The sequence below is a fragment of the Trichechus manatus genome, unplaced genomic scaffold (genome assembly GCF_000243295.1).
Source record: "Trichechus manatus latirostris isolate Lorelei unplaced genomic scaffold, TriManLat1.0 scaffold00320, whole genome shotgun sequence".
Lineage (NCBI taxonomy): Eukaryota > Metazoa > Chordata > Mammalia > Sirenia > Trichechidae > Trichechus > Trichechus manatus.
Genome location: NW_004444256.1, coordinates 97,322 through 116,373, shown reverse-complemented (window position 1 = coordinate 116,373; position 19,052 = coordinate 97,322). Strand labels below are relative to the sequence as shown.

The following is a 19,052-nucleotide window of genomic DNA, read 5'->3' as shown; positions in this document are numbered from 1 at the left end:
AGGTGTTTTAGATACAATATTGTGGTAGTTAGTATTTGTGAACCTGTATCAATAAGTTTTTTGAGAATGAATTGGATTAAAGGAAAAGAAGGAGAGACGGGAATTACGATTTACGAGTGATGTTAGTAGAAAAATCATTATTAAGGGTTCTGTATGGTCTGGTACGGGAGGCGTTCCATGGGGGAAGTGACATCATGAGTTACCACACTGGGTGACACCAACCCGAGTGACACTATTCGTGTAAGTAGACTAATCTGTGACTCCAGCAAGGTGGAGGAACTGAACTTAAGCATTCCATGTTAAACCTATGACTCTTGAAGGGCACTAAAGTTGTCCCAGATCAATAGGACCCGTTGACTCCCTGCAGAAAAACGTGCAGGTGGAAAGTGTGAAGTGCATCACCTGTTAGGAGCCACAAGATTTCCATAGATCAAGATAAACAAATTGGAGCTTACAACCAAGACCAGTAAACACACAAGGAAGTATGAGTTAGAGTCAACAAACAAAAAAGTCCTTTCAGATCTCTAAAATGATTGAGGTATTTAAACTCTAAACTATTTAAATTATGATTTCATTATTAAATATTTAAAGAAAAATATGAGATCACAAAAATTAACAGCAATGAGAGAAGGCATAATTGCAGAACAGCTAAATATAACTTTTGGAAATGTAATCAAGGAACTGTAATAGGCTAAATGGCATAATATACAACTGAAGGGAGGATTAGTAAACTGGGAGGAGGAGAATGTAAAGAAATTACCAAGAATGCAACATAGATAGGAAATTGGAAAATAAAAGCTATTTTAAAAGGTATGGAAGAAGGAATTAGAAAGTCTAATGTACATAATCAGAGTATTAGTAGAGACTGGAGGACATAAAATCTTTGAGGAGAAGCAGGGTAAATGCTAAGAAATCCATACCTAGACACCAAATAGTGAAGCTGCACAACACCAAAGACAAAGAAATTCTTAATGTCAGCCAGAGAAAAGATAAATGACCTTTTTAGAAAAGATAGTCAGTCTGAGAACAGAATTCTCAGAAATAAAGGAAGCCAGAATACAGTAAAATGTTTTCTTTAAAGTTCTGAGGGTGTTACAAGTATAATAGTCAACACGAAATTGTTTATCTGGCATATCTATCTCATAAGAATAGGAGTAAACTAAAGACATTTTCAGATAAGTCAGAACTTTACTACCTACTAAATCTTCACTAAAGGAATTTATGATGGTTGTATTCTAGAAAGAATAAAAATGTTATTGAAGAAAAAGTCAGAGTTCTAATAAAAATGGTGAACAAATAAATTTGAAAACCAGGGGTCAATCCAAATAAGCATTTATGCATAAGTAATAATATTTTCAGATTTGTGGGTATTTTTAAGAAGATTTTTTCTTAAGGACAATTAAAGTCTAAAGTTAATATGTAACTCAAGGGATACAATAAAAATTTAGGTATTTTAAGTTTTTGTCTAGCTCATAAAGAAGATTCAGATGAGGAATCTGAGATGAAGAAAGGTTAAGTAACTTACTGAAGGTCACACAATACTGAATTCTTTCTTTCATAATAATGACTTCAAACTAGAAAACAATTGAGCAGGAAAGATTAAGATACTTTAAAATTAGGATATTTTGGTTATGTCCTTGACTGAGTACAAGATAATGGAAGGATTTGGTTTTCTTTCTTTCCATTTCTTACCTAGATAATAAAAACTATTGAATTATCAACATGATAGAGTTATATATGTTGATGACATCCCTTTAAAGATTTTTAAATAAAAAATAAAGAATCTAAAAATTTTGTTTAGGACCAACCCCATTGTCGTTGAGTTGATTCTGACTCATAGCGACCCTACGGGACAGAGTAGACCTGCCCCATAGGGTTTGCAAGGCTGTAAATCTTTACAGAAGCAGACTGCCACATCTTTCTCCCATGGAAGGGCTGGTGGATTCAAACTATGAACCTTTCAAATAGCAGCCAAGCATTTAACCACTGCACTACCAGGGCTCCTTACATTTAGGGCAGACGCTGGAAATAACAGAGCAAATGATGGCACAGCCTCATGTTCCTTGTACCCTACTTCCTAATTCATATGACTGCATCCAAGAAGAAAGGGCTAAGGATAAAAAAGGAAAGGGATATCCACAGAAGATACAACAAGGGCTAAAAAACCAAAACCCATGGCCGTTGAAACGATTACGACTCATAGTGACCCTATAGGACAGAGTAGAATGGCCCCATAGGCTTTCCAAGGATGTAAAGCGTTACAGAAGCAGACTGCCACATCTTTCTCCCACAGAGTGGCTGGTGGGTTCAAATGACTGACCTTTCAGACAGCAGCTGCGCGCTTAGCCACTACACCACCCGGGCTCCTTACAACAAAGGCAGAGGGTAGAAATTAGAAGCACAGGCATTGCAAAAGTCTCCCTCCATTCTTGCTGTAAGTATATTAAGTTATCTCCATCATGATACTCTGGAGGGGATTTTGCAGGGTGGCATCTTCAGACTGCTGTCATAGCAGAGCTGGATGTTTATAAAATGACTCTATCCTTACGCATGCTGAATTCAACTAAACAATGTCAATGGGGTAAAAACACCCAACAAGAATCAGAGAACTGAAATTAGATTACAGTTCCCCCTGGTCAGATGCGTACTCATAGTCTGAAACCTTGTTTCTCTGGATTGATGGCATGTTTGGGTTAATTTAGCTAAGTAGGGGTGCTGTATTTGATGTGATTGACTATGATGCCCCCTAGTTTTCAATAAACTATGTAGAAAGGGGCTGGGAAAAGCCCCTTTATAAGGCTATAAGTATAAGCAAATGGAATCAAATAAAGTGTGAAAAGAATCTGACAAGGAATGTAAGAATCAATAGGCAAAAGAGGTGGGAGGAAGCAAGCAGAAAGTAAACAATAGAAAAACCAGAAGGTAATTGACCTGTTTTCAGAGGAAACTAATGAATTAATCTGTTCTTTGCACAGATCAAGTAAATAGTGTGTCCTCTAGCTTTAATCAGCATTAATTTTAAGTAACTGAAACACAGTCAATTCCCCAATTTACGATGGGGTTCTGTTCCAATGACTCCATCATTAAGTCAGTTCTAACATAAGTCGGTTCTGATGTAAGTCAAATACCTCATTTTTTTTTTTTAGTTTTTACTATTATTGCTGTTTATTATCAGTATCTTTAAAATTTGATCCTTATTTGTCTTTGGGTGTTGGAAACATTACATATAAACTTACAGGTCTATTTTAATACACACAACATACATACAAAGATGCACAAATTATAAAAATTTACTCTTATGATGAAGAAGAATTGGATGATGTTGGCATTTTGTCCATTGCAGTAATAAGTCCACTTGTGGAAGGTTCTGGATCATCTGGATTATCCCTGGGAATGGGGATGGCGTTTCTAGTCAGAAAATGAGTGAGAGTTGTCTGTATGGTCATTTTCTTTTTTCTTCATTTATTTCACAATAACATCTCACTGCTTCCCGAATCTGCCTATCGACTTTAGCAAAGCAATCAGCGTTGGGTCCATGTTTTCAAGCAACTGAAGCTGCTGATTAAGTTTAGAAAACTAAATCTATGTGGCAGTGTTTTGAACAGTAAATTGTAAAATTAAACATGTGAGAGTGAACATCTGAGAAGGATAACATCAGCAAATTACACACTGCAACACTGTATATAGTACGTATTACTAACGATAAGACATACAAAAAGAAGTGGATGGCGTAAATACGGTTAATTGTAACTCGAATACGTCCAAGTCGGGGGCTACCTTTACTATGAAGCTACTAATATAAAATAAATAGATGAACTCACATAAAAGTCCTTTGACTGAAGCATAAAAACAGGCAATTTAAATATAATATGCATTTTCAATCTTGCTTTTCTAATATTTGACTTATTAATAATATGAAGCTACCATTATGTTATTCTGCTTTTAAAAATCCTCTAATTCATAGTTACCGCATTAGCAGTAGTCCCTTCCTGGATTCTTACAAGTTTGAGTCAGCTATTACAATGATTACAGATGTCTACTTCTAACAGATTGAGTTTTTTCCATAGAAAATCTGAACTGAGAGAGAACTTTAATTACAATATTGTGATTTTTTTTTTTTTTTTTTTGGTCATTCTCTTTAAATGTACATCGTCTTTTTAAATGTATCTTGAGATACATTTTGTGTTTTGGGAAAATATTAATGCTGATCATTTTCCTGTGGGCATGGAAAAGAGGCATTTATTTATCAGACATGCTGGTTCCTTTCTTGTTCAATGAAAATTCAACTGAGAGAGTATTACAGCTTAAAACAGATGGATTCACTTAAATAATTTCCCTCCAGTATTGTTTATCTTCTCCCTTTGATTGCCCAAAATTCCTCGTGTCTTGACACACATTTTCTCATGCTCCCAAGAACAAGGAGTTAAAGACTGAGTTCCTCAAAGGAGTTGATATTTTAGACTTTTTTGCAGTTACATTTTACATTTTTCTATTTTTAAATACTTCACATTAGGGCAGTTTGAATCATGCAAAGGTTTATATTTCATGAGCTATGTCTTTTTCCTGGCATCTCTTAAAATTACTCAAATATAAATGAAGATAAATAAACTCGAGAGATTGCGTGTTTATCTGAATCTCTTCACTCATGTGTGCATGTGTGTAAATGTAAGTGTTCAATATGAAGTTGGAAGAGACTTTAGAAGGTCATACAGTTCATCTCTCTAAATTTAGACATGATTACACTTAAAACATCTTAGAAAATAACCCCTTTTGAAAGACTTGCAAAGAGACCGTTCCTCCCATTTCCTTGGAGTATCCTTCCTCTGTGTCTGAAATCATTTATTGGTAGTCAGACCTTTCCAGAAAGAGTGTTTGTTTACTATCTGCATTTATATCTCTCTATTTATTTGAAAACTAATATATATATATAAATGTGTATCCATACAAAGTATATCTTTACCTCTGGCATTCCTAATTCTTTTTTTAAACTTTAGGTAAACTATGATAACGTACATACTTAGAAATAGTGGTTTGGCTTTAGAAGAAATGAATTTATGTTTATACTTTTATTTTCTCACCTACGGAGTAAAAAATACCCTTGCTTCTCAGGGTTGTGGCCAAGATTCACACTTGTTAAAAGTTATCAAAATATGTAAACTAACAGTACTACAGAGGCCTAGAGCTTATCCTGTGTTGCAAGGTTTATTTTAAAGTTTGTTCTAGGCAGTAAGTTTGGAGTCTTAAATTCTACTTATTTGTTTAAGTTTAGTTAATCCGTTAGTTCCAAGAACTCTAATGGTTGAGTGGATTTTTAAATTTGTGTTTAAGGTAAATTGCATTTTTCTGAAGATACCAGCTGGCAGCTGCTGAAAATTAGCAATGAAAAACAAAACAAAACAAAACAAAACAAAAAAACAAAAAAAAACACTGTTCCTATAAATTGCTTTCAAAAAAATACATTGTGTCAAGACAGAAATGGAGAGTGTTGCCACAGGCTTTGAACTACAGTTCTGTTTAAAAAAAAAAAGGCAGCGGAAAACTGTCTAAAAATTTGCAATTTGCTATAAGAAAAGATGAAGGAATGGTCTATAGCAATGCACACCCAAAGTCTCTCTGTTTTTTTGACACAAAGATTAAGACGTTGCCATGGCCTACCTGCCCCTCCTCCTTCTCCTTGTTTTCTTCTTCTGCTCCCTCACATTCTCCTTCTCCCTCTTCTTTTTTAAATTTACAACCATTAGTACTTCATAACACGCTTGAAACTCACTGCACGCAGTGACGCATTGTTGGGAAACTCTGAGCTAAAATTTGTTGTTGTTGTTGGGTGTCTGCAGTCAGTTCCGACTCACAGGGATCCCACGTAGGACAGAATGAAACATGGCCGGGTCCTGCGCCATCCTCATGATCATTGTTATGCTTAAGCCCATTGTTGGAGCCACTGTGTCAATCAGTCTCATTGAGGGCCTCCCTCTTTTTCACTGACCCTCTACTTTACTAAGCATGATGGCCTTCTCTAGGGACTGGTTCCTCCTGATGACATGTCCAAAATATGTGAGACGAAGTCTCGCCATCCTCGTTTCTAAGGAGCATTCTGGCTGTACTTCTTCCAAGACAGACTTGTTCCTTCTTTTGGCTGTCCATGGTATATTCGATATTCTTCTCCATCACCATAATTTCAAAAGTGTCAATTCTTCGAGCTTCATTATTCATTGTCCAGCTTTCTCGTGCATTTGAGGATATTGAAAACACCGTAGCTTGCACCTTAGTTCTTAAAGGGACACCTTTGCTTTGTAACACTTTAAAGAGAACTTTTGCAGCAGATTTGCCCAATGCAATATGTTATTTGATTTCCTGAGTGCTGCTTCCATTGACACTGATTGTGAATCCAAGTAAAATGAAATCCTTGACAACTTCAATTTTCTTTTCCATTTGTTTTAATGTTGCTTATTGGTCCAGTTGTGAGGATTTTTGTTTTCTTTATGTTGAGGTGTAATCCATACTGAAGGCTGTAGTCTTTGATCTTCATCAGTAAGTGTTTCAAGTCCTCTTCACTTTCAGCAAGGAAGGTTGTGTCATCTACATATCACAGATTGTCAATGAGTCTTCTTCCGATCCTGATGCCCCGTTTTTCTTCATATAGTCCAGTTTCTCGGATTATTTGGTCAGCATACAGATTGAATAAGTATGGTGAAAGGATACAACCATTTTGCACACCTTTCCTGACTTTAAACCATGCAGTATCCCTTTCTTCTATTCAAATGACAGCTTCTTGATCTATGTACAGGCTCCTCATGAGCACAAGTAAGTGTTCTGGAATTCCCATTCTTCACAACATTATCCATAGTTTGTTATGATCCACACAGATGAATGCCTTTGCACAGTCAGTAAAACACAGGTAAACATCCTTCTGGTATTCTCTCCTTTCAGCCAGGAGCCATCTGACATCAACAATGATATGCTTCATTCCACGTCCTCTTCTGAATCTGGCTTGAATTTCTGGCAGTTCCTTGTCACTGTACTGCTGCAACCACTTTTGAATGATCTTTAGCAAAATTTTACTTGCATGTGATATTAATGATGTTGTTTAATAATTTCCACATTTGGTTGAATCACCTTTCTTTGGAATAGGCATAAATATGAAATCTCTTCCAGCTGGTAGACCAGGTAGCTGTCTTCTAAATTTCTTGGCATACATGAGTGAGCACTTCCAACAATGCGTCCATTTGTTGAAACATCTCAATGGTATTCTGTCAATTCCTGGAGCCTTGTTTTTCGCCAGTGCCTTCCGTGCAGCTTGGACTTCTTCCTTCAGTACCATTGGTTCCTGATCATACGCTACTTCCTGAAATGGTTGACTATTGACCAGTTCTTCTTGCTACAGTGACTCTGTGTATTCCTTCCATCTTCTTTCATTGCTTCCTGTGTCATTCAGTATTTTGCCCATAGAACCATCACTATTGCAACTCGAGGCTTGAATTTTTTTTCTTCAGTTCTTTTAGCTTGAGAAATGCCAAGCGTGTTCTTCCCTTTTGGTTTTCTAACTCCAGGTCTTTGCACATGTCATTGTAATACTTTATTTTGTCTTCTCGAGCTGCCCTTTGAAATCTTCTGTTCAGCTCTTTTACCTCATCATTTCTTCCTTTTGCTTTAGCTACTCGACATTCAAGAGCAAGTTTCAGACTCTCTTCTGACATCCATTTAGGTCTTTTCTTTCTTTCCTATCTTTTTAATGACCTTTAGCTTTCATCATGTATGATGTGCTTGATGTCATTCCACATTTCATCTGGTCTTCAGTCATTAGTGTTCAACGCATCAGATCTATTCTTGAGATGGTCTCTGAATTCAGGTGGGATATACTCAAGGTCATATATTGGTTTTTGTGGACTTGTTCTAATTTTGCAAAATTAAGAAAAATTCTGAAAAGCTATAAATTAGTAAACTTATTTTTCTTTTGGTCTGGAAGACAGCTGATTGAAACTATGTAATGTGAAAGTTTTTCAGTATTTTTGGTGAAATAACTAAATCTTTACAATAACTATGGAAATCACATAAATACCATAATTGTCATTATAAAAAGCAACACTAATGATTTCTAATAAGTAATAGATTTTTATTCCCCTTTGGGTAGTCACTGAATAAAGTAAAAGTAATAAACCACATTTTACTAAGAATATTTGGGCTTATTCCATATTCTTCCACTTACTAATATTGTTCATCTGGGAAGATTATTTAACCTCTCTGAGTCTAAAGTGGCTTCATTTGTTGTATAAAAGGTAGGGGAGTTGATTTGTTGATCAGGAATCAACAATAGAAATAAGAGAATGTCTAGGAAGGGATTGCTACTATCCCCACTTAATCAAAATAAAACAAATAACAGTGCCAACAAGAAATTTAAAAAGAAAATTACAAAAACCCTTCACCAACCTTAATATTCCTTCCAGTGGACCAGAAAACTTTTGGGTGTGACAAATAAAACTTTTAAGGGAGTGGACATTTGAAGCAAACTCTGCTCTAAGCCAGCTGCCACTTAGCCACATGCATTATTGGATGATGTAAAAGTCTCTGGCTGTAAATTTCCCCTGAGCAGTGAGAAACAGAGAATGACTTTTAATGATTTCATTTCATTTGCCCTAAAGTTGGTTACTCAGCCATAAAATCATGAAAAACAGTAATCAGTTAGTTGTTCAGAAGTTATTTCTCTCTTTTTTTGAATTTGAAGAATATGCTGCCTTCTCTATATTTGGGAGAGAGCAACTTCAAAAGACATCAGTGTTTTGAAATCTAAGCCAGTGTCCTGTAAAATTCTCACAGCTTAGAGTAAAAACTGCCAGTTTGACACAAATATCCACATTTACAATTTTAAATGTCTTAAATTGTAGTTTTAAGAGTGTTGTTTTGATCTGAAATGGATTACAATACATTTTTTCATGTTTTCTTCAGAAACTATTTTGATCAAAGTATTGTTTCACTGAAAATGTGAATGGCTAATTACCTCACAAAAATTTATTTTCTTATTTACATATTGTTACATGTCTGATGCCTTCACACCTCTGCTCCAGATACTGGTTAGTGCTTAAAACCGTAGCAGATCTTGTTCCTGCCCAAAAGACTTCATAACCGAAGAGAAGGCAAACACATGAGAAAATGTTAACTATTATCACCATGTCAAAATGGCAAGAGCAAACGCAAATGGGAAAAGAAAATAATATTCGTCTGTCCTGAAGTTACTCCAGGACACCAGGGCTTTAATTGGACTTGCCAACATTGCCACCAATTTTTTCACGATGATTCATCACTCCTATTTCATGCTGTGAAGACACCCCAGCCACACACTCTGTGTCCAGCTGGTGGCACATGGAGACCAGCCTAAGTGCCCTGAGCACATGGTTGTTATTGAGTCAACTGGAGTCTGAGGTGAGGTGTAAGAGTTACAGTTTTGCATTTCAAAAGACTTTATTTAGTGATTTAATCTCTCTCTTTTTTTTCTCAGATGCCCTAGCTAAGATTTCACCTCTCTCATCGCCCTGTTCTTCACCTATCCAAGGGACTCCTGCCAGCAGCCCCATCAGTAAAATTTCTACGGTGCAGTTTCCAGAATCTGCAGAAACAACTGGCAAACCAGGCCTAAGTTCTCACAGGGCCTTAACATGTTACACTCAGAGTGCCCCTGACCTATCCCCTCAGATCCTGACTACACCTGTTATATGTAGCAGGTAAGGGTTTTATATTGTTAACTGGGGTTTACAGTAGTTTTCTGCAGAGGAAAACTCACCACCAGTCCACACAGCTCTGTGTAAGTTTGCAGAGAAGATGACAAGAAAGTATAGGATACCGTGTCTTCTGTTGAATAGGCTTTAATAGAGACTTAATTGTTTTTTGGTATTAATAGAAAGTGTGGAGTCCATAACTCAAACTGTGGAGTTGATACAAAATAATTAGTGGTATATTTGGTCTACTTTCTGATGGAGAATGCATAAAATCTATAATTTTAAAATTATACCAATTTTGTATAATTTGATATTTTGATGGAATGGTTTTCATTTGCCCTCCAGGGAGTATTTTATATTGATCGTAAACATGTTTTATCTGTTTGCATTTCACATGTAAACACTTAAAAAATGTACAAATAATACGTGACTCCTTATGGCGGACTCCAATCATCCTCTCAATGCATTAGGCAATTGCTCGGGTTGCTCTATCATGTTGAAACAGAATTGCAAAGTGTCCTAGAATGACAGGAGTATTTCTCCTGCCAACATTGTCACTAAGAAAGAAATATCTCCTCTTAATAATTAATATATTTTGGTTATTCTTCACGAACAACTTCATCTTGAATAATTGATCTTAGAGCATTAATAATAGTTTTAAAGTAGGAAAGGATTGAGTGTTTTTAAACTAAGTTTCATCATGAAAGTGCCTTGAATAAAATGATATTTCTTTTCTAAGGTTAATGAGGGCAAATATTTGATTAAATTAGTGACAAGTTGGTCTTCTGGCATCATATATTAGTTCACAGACTCAAATTTTGTCAATGTCTTCAGTTTTAAGAATTAGCAACTGAGATTAAGCCTCACAAGTTTCGTTTTCAGACATGTTGTTTATGAACTCTATAAGCTAAATGAATATTATTTATTTTATAATCTTTATTTTTGCTTTCTTTCTCTTTCCAAATATTTTAAAAAGGAAAATCATTTTTGTTTGTTTGTTTGGTGAGGGCCAGAACAAAAAGTTATTGCACCATCCAAAAGTTATTCTACTGCCCTTTCTGTGACGCTATTTTGAAAAATAATTCTGTGGAATATGTTAATCCTGTCTTTTCCCCCCACAAAATATGTATTGTGTAGTAAAATATATGGGAGACATATCATATTCCCCTGTTAGAGATTCACAACACACGTCCCTTTATTAAAAGCTCTGAGAAGTTCTACTAAAAAGACATCTGTGCATTTTGTGAATTTATTTGATCACAGAACCAATTTCTTTAGGCTAACACCCAATAATTGCCCATGAATCTAGTGTTTGGTGCAACACACTTAAAAATATTGTTTTGTGGTATACATCCTGAGCCAAAATGAAACCCAGTAGAAGAACCTGCATCAAGGACATCTGCTTCTAGCTTTTCTAGGAAGATTCCCACTGAGGCCTCCAGACTTGTGGGAAATAAGTAGCCTAAAGAAAGGAGAAAGATGTTTAGAAAATATTTACACTCACATAGCTTTTCTCAATATAGACTATTTTTTTTCTTCTTAGCAGAACAAAATGTAATGGATTTTTATAAAAGAATATTCAGTGAAAAACAAGGACATTTCACTGCCTACTTGTTCAGTTATGTTTATAAATCCAGTAGTGTGTGTTTTATTTGTTTGGGCTGTATAAATCTATAATTCAAACCAGGTTTTATTATTGCCTTCAGGACAGCCACCCATGTAGGCACAGAGAGCTCCAGAAACGCACGACTAATTATTGTGGTTTCCCCTGCTGAACTCAATGGGTTTGGCGTTGAATCCTAGTCTCTTGGCTGCTGTAATGTCTATGCAACAAGTTATTTTCTTGGCATAGGAGCTAGTGTATTTGAACTACTAATTTAAATGTTCCTTTTAAATATTATCTTGCAATGAAAATCTTAAAACCAATAAACTCTACTTATTAGAGACTACCAAGTTTAATCTGAGAATGTAAGCCCATCAATTGCACGTACTTTTTTCCCAACTTTGGTCCTGTCATTTTATCTTTTTTTTTTTTTTACCCTCAGTCAAACTGATGAGATTGCATAATTAGAAATATTTTGTGTGTAATACTTTTCCACTTACTTGGAAGTCTTTAAAATTGAATTTACTTACTCTCTTGCTGTAAAACTGCTTATCTCTATCTACTCTCCACTGTACATACAAGCACCATTCAGGGGGAAAAATATGATGAGACACTTAAGATACTAAACAGTAAACTCTAACTCATCTTTTATCATTTTAGAATGAGTACACGGTCGTTAAATAACAAACAAAAACCCTCTGAGATCCTTTGTGATATTAGACAGAAGGAAAGAACCCAGCAGCAAAATGCAGAATTAAAATCTAACTATGAGGTCTCTACACAAGATAAATAAGAAAGAAGGAAGTTTAGGACCTTGCCTGGCCTCTTGTGGGATTACTTTTTGATTTAGAAAATAATCAAAACTATTGAGAAAGCAAAAGTGTCCTACATCCTCCAACCTTCTCAGTTAAGGAACATTCTGCCCCTCTCAAGTACCTTCATTTTTCTTGTCTGCCCGCTGTATGCCTCCTTGGCCTCTTTGGTTTGTTTTGTTTTCACCCAGCACCTTATGCTATCAATCTTACTCATTCTCCAAGTCCTACAAGAGACTTCTGATTGGAACAGACTACTTAACAAAGTACTTATTCATTAGCACCTTAAGAAAAATCAGTTCGTCAATGTATAAGTACATGCAACCAACCTAGAATATCCAAAGCAATCTCGAAATATACCTCTCCTTTAATCATTCCCTTGGGGTCTTAACAGGTGATTGACCATTCTGAAAAATAAATTCATTTTCATTTTATGGTGAAAAATAAAATTAATGTGTTATTATTCCCCTTTTAATCTATTCACTTTTTTTAGAGGCTCTTTGGACAGAAAATGTCTTAACCCAAATAAATAAATCTAGTAATGAGGCTTTTAATCAGGCACTAGGATATTCAAGTAGGGCCCTGGAGACACGGTAGTTAAGAGCTCGGCTGCTAACCAAAAGGTCGGCAGTTCTAATCCACCAGCTGCTCCTTGGAAACCCAATGGGGCAATTCTTCTCTGTCCTATGGAGTCACGATGAGTTGGAATCAACTTGACAGCAGTGAGTTTGGATTTTGGTTTTTTAGGGTATTCAATTGGGAAAGATATTTTTGGCCAAATACATGCTGACTCCTCCAAAATCACTATTTTAAGTAGGTAGTGGCCTATCCCATATTTTCTAAATAATGTAACAAAATTCTGCTAGTCGTTTCACCTCAGATATGCCCTAGACCGTAGAAGGGGAAGGATAAGAGTAAAAAGAAGTTTCTGACCTTAGCATTGATCATTCTCTCACCAAAAAGAAAAAAAAAAAGAATACTGCATATCAGAATCTATGTATAAAACAAATGAAGTTTTTCCATGTAACAAATCATAGAAGGTAGAAATATTTGATTATTATTATCTATCTTAATGTACACATACATCGTGTGTGCCTATGATTTTTTTTTGAAAAGAGAATATTTTCTTCTTTGAATATGCTCCAATATTTCTCAGCTGTGGCAGACCATATTCCCACGGGAAGCCTGCTGATGGGCCGCTGGAGAGAAGCAGTGCAACCTTTCGGACACCAAGCAGAACGGGTAATTCATTTGTTTCAGATTCTGTTTCTCAAAATGAAAATTGCTTTACTGTTTTTTTTTTTTCTGATCAAAAAAGTAACATATGTTCCTGATTTTAAAATTTACCAATTAAAAGAGATGAGGAAGAAAACAAAACCATCCATAATCTACAACCTAACATTAATCATGGATAAAATTTTGGTGCAAAGCTATACACAAATGTATATTTTTTTACAAAAATGAAGGGCCATTTTGCATAATGTAAAGAACAATAAATAGGAGTCTGTGGGTGGTATAAACAGTTAATGTGCTTGGTTGCTAACTGAAAGATTGGAGGTTTGAGTCCACCCAGAGGTACCTCGGAAGAAAGGCCTAGCGATCTACCTCAGAAAAATCAGCCATTAAAAACTATGAAGCACAGTTCTACTCTGACACACATGGATTGCCATAAGACAGATTGACTCAATCGCAACTGGTTTACTGGTAAAGAACAATATGGAAGTATAATTTGATTTTGCTACGCAGACTTTGCAGGGCCATTTTAGCATACTCTCTGGAGATCTCTGTAATAGATCCTCAGAAAGGATTCTGCTTCTATTACTGTGAACTTACATAGTTTTCCTAGAGCAGTACTGGGAGTGGTTAAGGGCACAGGCATTGGAGCCAGACATCATGACTTTGCTGCTTACTAGACTTGTAATCTTAATCTCTGTGCCTAAATCCCTTCGTCCCTAGGATGGTAAAAATAATGGTACCTACCACACAAGATTGTTATGAAAATTAAATTACTTAAGCCCTAAAAGTACTTGTTTATAGTACATGGGTCACTGTAAGTAGTAAATATGTCTTGCTGTTACTGTAACAATTACTACTTTATTTTTTATTGGTAGAACCCTAAGAACACTTGCTTTTGCTAGTGTTACAAGTGCACAAGGGATAGGAAGAAAAAAAGTGTCCATCCTCTACTGACGTTAGAGTGATAGAGCTACCAAAGGATTATTCTTGACATTCTCCTTTGGCATTTCTTGCTAGATATTCAATAAATATTGATTGTTGATTGATTATTTGCCTGTAAGAATGGTGTGCTATGGAAATGTACAAAGCGCAGATGACATAGGCAAGGATGATTCTCTGTGTGGCTGTCATCTGATGATATAACATTTCTGAAGACTCAGAGTATTTCCTTGTCGCTGTCCCTAATATTCTCTAACTCTATTGGAGATGAGAGAATAAGGAGAGCATTTCTTTATAACCTTTGTGTCTCATGTAGAGCTGTGACCTTTGAGTATGTCTTTTTCAGGCCTGGATTTGATATTTTTCCACAGATTCTGGGATTGAAACTTGTCAATTACATTTTCATACTGATATAATTCTAATATAGAAGCAGTTCCATGAAAAAGAAGGGTTTTTGGAAAGGTACTACAGGATATGTCTTTTTTTTAATCCCCGCCCCTCCCCTCCCTCATAACCATCAAAGATTGTTTCTTTTGTGTGTAAACCCTTTCATGAGTTTTTATAGCAGTGATCTCATACAATATTTGTCCTTTTGTGATTGACTTATTTCACTCAGCATAATGCCCGCCAGATTCATCCATGTTATGAGATGCTTCACAGATTCATCATTGTTCTGTATCGTTGCATAGTACTCCACTGTGTGTATGCACCATAGTTTTTTTATCCATTCATCTGCTGATGGGCATCTAGGTTGTATCCATCTTTTTGCCATTATGAACAATACTGCAATAAACATTGGTGTGCGTATGTCTATTCATGTGATGGCTCTTATTTCCCTGGGATATATTCCTAGGAGTGGGGTTGCTGAATCTTACGGTGTTTCTATTTCTAGCTTTCTAAGGAAGAGCCATATTGTTTTCCAAAATGATTGTACCATTTTACATTTCCACCAGCAGTGCATAAGGGTTCCAATCTCCCCACAGCCTCTCCAACATTCGTTATTATCTGTTTTTTTTATTCGTACCAGTAATGCCAGGGAGAGAAGGTATCTCATTGTGTGGGTGTGGGTGTGTTTTTTTAAATAATTTTCTCTTTTTTTCACTGTGCTTTGAGTGAAGTTTACAATTCACGTTAGTCTCTCATTCAAAAATTTATACGTACATTGTTATGTGACCCTAGTTGCTCTCCTTATACTGTGACAGCACATTCCTCCTTTCCACCCCGGATTTTCCATGTCCATTCAACCAGCTCCTGACGCTCTCTGCCTTCTTATCTCACCTCTAGACAGGAGCTGCCCATTTAGTCTCATGTATCTACTTGAGCTAAGAAGCACACTCTTCATGAATATCATTTTATGTCCCATAGTCCAGTCTAATCTTTGAAGAGTTGGCCTCGGGAATGGTTTTACTTTTGGGCTGAGAGAGTCCGAGGGGCATCTTTTCCAGGGTATCTACAGTCTCAGTCAAACCATTAAGTCTGGTCTTTTCACTAGAATTTGAGTTCTGCACCCCACTTTTCTCCTGCTCCATCAGGGACTCTCTGTTGTGTTCCCTGTCAGGGTGATCATTGGTGGTAGCCGGGCACCATTTAGTTCTTCTGGTCTCAGGCTGATGGAGTCTGGTTTATGTGGCCCTTTCTGTCTCTTGGACTAATATTTTCCTTGTGTCTTTGGTATTCATCATTCTCCCTTGCTCCAGCTGGGTTGGACCAATTGATGCATCTTAGATGGCTGCTCACTAGCTTTTAAGACCCAGACGCCACTCACCAAAATGGGATGCAGAACATTTTCTTAAAAAATTTTGTTGTGCCAATTAACCTAGATGTCCCCTGAAACCATGGTCCCAGACCCCTGCCCCTGCTGCTCTGTCCCTTGAAGTGTTTGGTTGTATTCAGCAAACTTCTTAGCTTTGCTTTAGTCTGGATGGGCTGACCTGCCCTGTAGTGTGTGCTGTCCTTCCCTTCACCTATGATAATTCTTGTCTAGTATCAAGTTAGTGAATATCATCTCCCTCCTTCCCTACCCTCGCAACCATCAAAGAATGTTTTCTTCTGTGTTTAAACCTTTTTTTGAATTCTTATAATAGTGGTCTTATACAGTATTTGTCCTTTTGCGACTGACTAAATTCACTCAGCATAATGCCTTCCAGATTCCTCCATGTTATAAGATGTTTCATAGCTTCATCGTTGTTCTTTATCGTTTCATAGTATTCCATTGTGTGAATATACCATAATTTGTTTATCCATTCATCCCCTGATAGGCACCTAGGTTGTTTGCATCTTTTTGCTGTCATGAATAGTGCTGCAATGAACATGGGTGTGCATATATCTGTGTGATGGCTCTTATTTCTGTAGGATATATTCCAAGGAGTGGGATTGCTGGATCATATGGTACTTGTATTTCTAGCTTTTTATGGAAGTGCCAAATCGATTTCCAAAGTTGTAGCATTTTACTTTCCCACCAACAGTGTATAAGTGTTCCAGTCTCTCGACAACCTCCCCAACATTTATTATTTTGTGTTTTTTGGATTCATGCTAGCCTTGTTGTGGTGAGATGGTATCTCATTGTGGTTTTGACTTGCATTTCTCTAGTGGCTAATGATTGTGAGCATTTCCTCATGTGTCTTTTAGCCACCTGATATTTTCTTTGGTGAAGTGCCTGTTCATATCCTTTGCCCATTTTTTAATTGGGTTACTTGTCTTTTTGTTGTTGAGGTTTTGCAGTATCTTGTAGATTTTAGAGATTAGATACTGATCGGATTTTGTCATAGCCAAAAATTTTTTCCCAGTCTGTAGGTTATCTTTTTATTCTTTTGGTGAAGTCTTTTGATGAGCATAAGTGCTTGATTTTTAGTAGCTCCCAGTTATCTACTTTTTCTTCCGGTGTTTGTACATTATTACTTGTGTTTTATATTCTCTTTATGCCAAGTATTAGGGCTCCTAGCATTGTCTTCTGTATTTTTCTGTATTTTGTCTTCTGTTATATTTATCGGTTTCAATTTTATATTTAGGTCTTTGATCCATTTTGAGTTAGTTTTGTGCTTGTATGAGGTATGGCTCTTGTTTCATTTTTTTGCGGATGGATATCCAGTTATGCCAGTGCCATTTGTTAAAGAGGCTGTCTTTTCCCCAGTTAACGGACTTTGGGCCTTTGTCTAATATCAGCTCCTCTTAGGTAGATAATTTACGTCCGGATTCTCAATTCTGTTACATTGGTCTATGTATCTGTTGTTGTACCAGTACCATGCTGTTTTGACTATCGTGGCAGTATAATAGGTTCTAAAATCAGGTAGTGTGAGGCCTCCCACTTTGTTCTTCTTCTTCAGTAATGCTTTACTTATCTGGGGCCTTTTCCCTTTCCATATGAAGTTGGTGACTTGTTTCTCCATCTCATGAAAACATGCCATTGGAATTTGGATTGGGATTCCATTGTATCTGTAGGTTGCATTGGGTAGAATTGACAATTTCACAATGTTGAGTCTATCTATCCATGAGCAAGGTATGTTTTTCCAATTATGTAGGTCCCTTTTGGTTTCTTCCACTAGTGTCTTGCAGTTTTCATTGTTTGGGTCTTTTATGTCTCTGGTTAAATTTATTCCTAAGTATTTTATCTTCTTGGGGGCTATTGTAAACAGTATTGATTTGATGATTTCCTCTTTGAAGTTCTCTTTGTTGGTGTAGAGGAATCCAACTGATTTTTGTATGTTTATCTTGTACCCTGGTACTTTGCTGAAATCTTCTATTAGTTCCAGTAGTTTTCTTGAGGATTCCTTGGGGTTTTCTTTGTATAAACTCATATCACCTACAAATAGAGATACTTTTATTTCTTCTTTACCAATTTGGATGCCTTTATTTCTTTTTCTTGCCTAATTGCTCTGGCTAGGACCTCCAGCACAATGCTGAATAAGAGCGGTGATAAACGGCATCCTTGTCTGGTTCCCATTATCAAGAGGAATTCTTTCAGACTCTCTCCATTTAGGATGATGTTGGCTGTTGGCTTTGTATAAATGCCCCTAATTATGTTGAGGAATTTCGCTTCTGTTCCTATTTTGCTGAGAGTTTTTATCATGAATGTGTGTTGGACTTTGTCAAATGCCTTTTCTACATCAATTGATAAGATCATGCGGACCTTGTCTTTTGTTTTATTTATATGATGGATTACGTTGATTGTTTTTCTAATGTTGAGCCATCCCTGCATATCTGGTATAAATCCCACTTGGTCATGGTGAATTATTTTTTTGTTAGGTTGTTGGATTCTATTAGCTAGAATTTTGTTGAGGATTTTTGTGTCTATGTTCATGAGGGATATTCGTGTGTAATTTTCCTTTTTTGTAGTATCTTTACCTGGTTTTGGTATCAGGGTTATGCTGGCTTAATAGAATGAGTTTGGGAGTATTCCGTCTTTTTCTATGCTCTGAAATACCTTTAGTAGTAGTGGTGTTAACTCTTCTCTGAAAGCTTGGTAGAATTCTCTAGTGCAACCGTCAGGGCCAGGGCTTTTTTTTGTTGGGAGTTTTTAAATTATCTTTTCAATCTCTTCTTTTGTTATAGGTTTATTTGGTTGTTCTACCTCTGTTTGTGTTAGTTTAGGTAGGTAGTGTGTTTCTAGAAATTTGTCTATTTCCTCTAGGTTTTCAAATTTGTTAGAGTACAATTTTTCATACTATTCTGTTATGATTCTTTTAATTTCAGTTAGGTTTGTAGTGATATCATCCATCTCATTTTTTATTTGGGTTATTTACTTTCGCTCCTATTTTT

General features: G+C 36.3%; 1 protein-coding gene across 1 annotated transcript in view; it reads left to right on the top strand.

Moving 5' to 3' along the window:
* PDE3A (phosphodiesterase 3A) overlaps positions 1–19,052 on the top strand; it is a 369,019-nt gene that overhangs the window by 309,054 nt on the left and 40,913 nt on the right. Inside the window, exons 6-7 of the mRNA XM_023725502.1 lie at positions 9,491–9,713; positions 13,279–13,364. Of these exons, the coding sequence (XP_023581270.1) occupies positions 9,491–9,713; positions 13,279–13,364 (309 nt within the window). The remainder of the gene's footprint in view (positions 1–9,490; positions 9,714–13,278; positions 13,365–19,052) is intronic.